This window comes from Triticum dicoccoides, chromosome 6B, assembly GCF_002162155.2.
Source record: "Triticum dicoccoides isolate Atlit2015 ecotype Zavitan chromosome 6B, WEW_v2.0, whole genome shotgun sequence".
Lineage (NCBI taxonomy): Eukaryota > Viridiplantae > Streptophyta > Magnoliopsida > Poales > Poaceae > Triticum > Triticum dicoccoides.
In genome coordinates, this window is record NC_041391.1 from 6,307,763 (window position 1) to 6,312,655 (window position 4,893).

At 43.2% G+C, this 4,893-nt stretch overlaps 1 protein-coding gene across 1 annotated transcript; it reads left to right on the plus strand.

Moving 5' to 3' along the window:
• The first annotated feature begins 2,406 nt into the window (after positions 1–2,406).
• On the plus strand, positions 2,407–3,201 carry LOC119326284 (thiosulfate sulfurtransferase 16, chloroplastic-like). The gene is made up of 2 exons (XM_037599963.1): positions 2,407–2,819; positions 2,911–3,201. Exons 1-2 carry the CDS (start codon positions 2,505–2,507, stop codon positions 2,989–2,991), a joined length of 396 nt encoding a protein of 131 aa, XP_037455860.1. The 5' UTR covers positions 2,407–2,504; the 3' UTR covers positions 2,992–3,201.
• Positions 3,202–4,893: the final 1,692 nt, after the last annotated feature.

Here is a 4,893-nt window from a genome sequence, read left to right on the forward strand (position 1 = left end):
GTACTATGAACGTGACAGCCCAATTTTACTTTCCCTTTCCAAATGTGACAGTCATTATTAAACAGATATTTGCGTATATATGTTTATGTGTACATGTGTCATGTATGTTTTCTTAGGCCTGCCATGCTATTTATTTTAAACAAATATGTATGTATATATATATATATATATATATATATATATATATATATATATATATATATATATATATTTATGTGCACATGTGTCACGTGTGTTTTCTTAGGCCCACCATGCAATATATGTTACACAAATTGGACGGCCAGAAAATCTTATTCTTAAGAGATCCACCAGATCAAAGGCTGGTATTTTCTGATTAATGTGGAATTATCTATCATAATTCCCTTAATCTTGGTTCACCGTATATTACTTTTTATATTATAATAGATTACCCGGTGCTACTTTATCGCATGTTAGTGTAGTGCTAGATGTTTGACCGTTTCCTATAGAAACTAGCAACCATTCTTTTCACAAGAACAAGAAACAAATGATGCGCTGAGGGCGTGTTGGGCAACAATTCTGTACTCATTGAGCTTGGAGGAATGCTGGTCGTTGCAGTGCATTTTGTGTGATCATTGCACTCCACTTCGGTTGCAAAATTGAGCGTCCATGTTAATAATTTGGTTTTTCCAATGCAAGTTCCGAATATGCTGTGATTTATTATTGATTGATGAAAAAGTGAGAAACTAGGCAACAGGTTAGATACAACTAGGGCTGACATTTCGTGCTACAACAAAAGAACCACCCTAGCAGTTTACCGACTATACATACTGCAAACAGTGGATAACTAGTGCCATCAATCAAACCTCCATCTATCCGGAAAAAAAATCACAACTCCATACAAAATAAGTTCACTACCATAATTTTCTACGGACATGCCTAGAATCGTCCTAGCAATAGTAAAAACAACTAAGCAGCAACGTCTTGTTCTTGCTAAATGCAATCCTCCTGCTGTATTTTGCTCGTCACCAAGATCTCTGCACCGTCGAAGCTTGACAGTATAATCTTGATAAATCTATGCATCTGGATTTCATGTTTCTAATCTAAACATTCGAAATAATATTGGTGGGGAAAGCTTTGGAAAATTATTCTCTTGAAAAAAGAGCAGATAAAAGGGAATATGTGCCCGCCATATGTGCAAGGAAATAGCCATGAATAGGATAAGCAGGATATGAGGAGGAGCCCCACCGATGCAATCCCTTTCAATGTCCTCCATGATTGAGTTGTTTGATCCTTCCAATGGAAAGAGAAACCACACGCACTGGGTCATTTTCGATGAACAAGATTTTCTCTTCAATTATCGGGACATACGCACCGCCACTAGAATCAATTGATCCGGACGTATATTTATTTGTGCCCCCCGGCCGCGTCGCCGCATCTTCAACATAGCAATCTGTACTTGTCCTAATTGTTCCACCCCTCGCTGATCTCAATATCGTTTCCAAGTGCTCCTATTTCTACGCCTCTGGCAAAGAGTTGCACACAAATCACCTCCAGGGCTCCAAGATTTTTGTAGGACAAATCTATACTTCTGGTTTCTCATGTTTCTAATATAAATCTTCAAAATAATATTGGCGACAAAAGCATTGGAAAACTATTCTTTTGCGGAGAAAAAGAGATAAGAGAAAATATGTGCCGTACGTGCGAAGGATGGGTGAAGTGGCCATGGATGGATAAATACACAAGTGGAGGTGGATCCCTAAGCAATCCTTATCAAGTTCATATGCTTCATGATTGAGTAGCTTGCACCAATCGAAGACGGAGCATTTGGGTTGCTTTCGAGCACACGATGGATGTTTTCGGTTCACTTATCGGGAGCCTACGTGTCGCCCACGAGGCAAGGAGATATTCAACTGATCTGGCCGTTTCTTTATTCCGAGCATTGGCGTGTCGCCGCATCATCATGCCAATCTAGACTTGTCCTCTCCTTTACCTAACATCTATCACCCAAATATTCCTACATGCGTCTGTATCCAGGCCAGCTAACAGATTGATCATGGCTGGCTGGCTGGGATTTCGGCACCAACCATACACATGCAACTATGCAAGGTGATAATGTAGCAAGCACATGGCCACTTGTCATGATGCATCAGAACCCTTAATAAATTTATAAAGGAGGGTGCAAAAGGAGATTCTTATACTACTTCTCAAAATAAATAAATACAGCTTGTACGTACTATGTAGTTGACATTTTTCATATATGCAATGCATGTACCAAATAATTGAAGAAGAAGAGTAAGAAGATATGATCGACACGATGGAAGGAGGCGAATGAGAATCAAGTGACTTTGCAATCGACTTTGTAATCAAGGTGAGAAAGCGATGGATGCGGCTACCCGGCCATGAGAAGCATCGACCGTTCTCTCTCTATAAATAAGACACGTAGGTAACACTTATCTTTCACCAATCCACTCCACAGCCCCCGGAGCCAGACCCACCCTCCCCTCCTTCATCATCATCTTCTTCTCCTCGCAGATCCATCATCCATGGGCTCCCTGGGAAGCAGCGACGGCGAGAAGCGACTGGTAGTGGAGAGCGTGAACACAGAGGCGGCATGTGCACTGCTGGCGACGGAGCAATACGGGTACGTGGACGTGCGCATGTGGGAGGACTTCGACCGTGGCCATGTCGCCGGCGCGCGCAACGTACCCTACTACCTCTCCGTCAACCCCCACGGCAAGGAGCGCAACCTGGACTTCGTCGACCAGGTCGCCGCGCTCCACTCGAAACAGGACCGGCTTATCGTTGGCTGCCGCTCCGGGGTGCGGTCCAGGCTCGCCACCGCCGACCTCGTCGCTGCCGTAAGTAGTAGTTCTGCGACTGATTGGTGATGAACTCATTGACTTAATTATGTGTGGGTCGATTTAATTACTGATTGGTTGGTGTGTGCAGGGGTTCACGAAGGTGAAGAACCTGGAGGGAGGCTACCTCTCTTTGCTCAAGACGTCAGTTACCAGCAGCCGGCAGCACTAGCCAACCTTCATTAGTTTTCCTTTTGTTTCTAAGGCTCTCAGGCATAAGTTAATTGGTGATCTATTATTGATGATGTACAGAGAAAATTTCCAAGGAAAAGAAGGCATTTTGTATGTATAAAACTATATATGCATCTTCGACTTGGATTTGGTCTTCCTCGAGAATTTATGGACAAGCAAGGGAAAAAATATTGGCAGGCACAGTTGGTTACCTAGGGATTTGGTTGACTAAGCTTATACTCCCTTCGTTCCAAAATAAGTGTCTTGAGCTTAGTACAAATTTGTACTAGAGCTAGTACAAAGTTGAGACACTTATTCTGGGATGGAGGGAGTACAAAGTATTTCTCTACCTGTTCTTTCCTTTCATACAGCTGATCAATTTGAAAGAAATGCATTTTTACACTACATAAATTGAGGCATTAACCTTTTATTTTCATCCAACACAACTATTCCAAAATGAGTTACCAGGTGTGTGATTAGGTCATCTTTGTATGCTGAAAATACAACAATATTTGAGCTAAATTTGTGAATTAATACAAATGGAATATAAATAAGTATAAAATTTGGTATAAACAGGCTCACAGGCAAGTTGTACTTGTTGGTATTGATCAAAAGGCCCAATGGGCCGAAACAAAAAAAAAGAAACATAAATAAGTTACGTTAAAGGGGGAGGTGACGAACCAACGTTCGTACCCCTCGACACCTACTAAAGCGCCCTGATCGGGGGCTATCCAAACCAACGTGGTTTAGGTCCCCTGATCGCCAACGCCTTATATAATCCGAACCAGTTCACGTGCGTCTACTCTGCCCTCCTACATCCCTAAAGCCTAATCCAATCCGGGGGAGCATTGGGCGACAAGAAGGCCTTCTCCTACCTCTGCTCTGGTGCCAGGGCCATGCGCTGGTGCCCGGAGGGACGCCGCTACCTGCAGGGACCGTCTACATCGAGCCTGCATCAAACCTACATCAAGTAGGCACGGGACTTCGCATCGCCTACACCAATGGCTTCTTTCATTGGTGGTAAGATCACTAAACCATTTCTCTGATCTATGCAATTAGGTGATCTAAAGTCTAGGCTAACGTTCATGTTAAGTAAATCCTACAGGATTAAGTCTAACAGTATTGAGTGAGATAAAGCCGATGCCACTTAACTTTCTTAGGTTGTTTGGTCAACACTGTTTCCACCAACATCATCGAGGTAGTAATAGATGCCAATGCTGCCGAGGCAGACGCGACCACTACCCATCAGGCTGGTTTGCCAACACCATCACTATCACTGTCATTGTGGTGGCTGAGGGCCCGGATGAAAAAAAACTATTTGTCAGTGGTCCTGACGAGAGAGAGAGAGAGAGAGAGAGAGAGAGAGAGAGAGAGAGAGAGATGATGATGATGATGATGATGATGATGATGAACCAACTTGCAAAGCATAGACTCAGATGGCAAGTGATCACTGGCATGACTGGTCAGCTCTTATGGGCCAACCATAAGAGGGTAACTCTTATAGGCCAACCAGTAGCATGACTCGCCCACTCAATTTTTTTTAATAGGGACACTAATGATTTGTATTTTAGGGAAAAAGTTATAGCTCTATTATAAAAGTTCACCAGAACTACAAGGCACCCGAATTATAGTAGAAATTATATAAAGGTCCCTAGACCACCCGAATAACCACTACCAGTGCTTGATACATCGACACGCCGATGTCGCCACTCCCCTGCTATAGCCAACCTGACGCAGTGTTGACAGCAGAGTAGTCTTCATGCACATGCCCCTAAGAACCAATGCTACTAGAGACACAGTCTTCACCATTGAACCACTGAATTGCTCTGAAGCTTCTATCACCAGATCTCACCACTGCACACGCACGATGAGAACCCTAACCTTACCGCCCCAAGGATAAAAC

What these genes read in the sequence shown, in the direction of transcription:
- LOC119326284 (XM_037599963.1), top strand. Translation starts at nt 2,505, where the DNA reads ATGGGCTCCCTGGGAAGCAGCGACGGCGAGAAGCGACTGGTAGTGGAG. An exon ending in CCGCCGACCTCGTCGCTGCC is followed by an intron (nt 2,820 to 2,910) that starts GTAAGTAGTAGT and finishes TGGTGTGTGCAG; the next exon opens with GGGTTCACGAAGGTGAAGAA.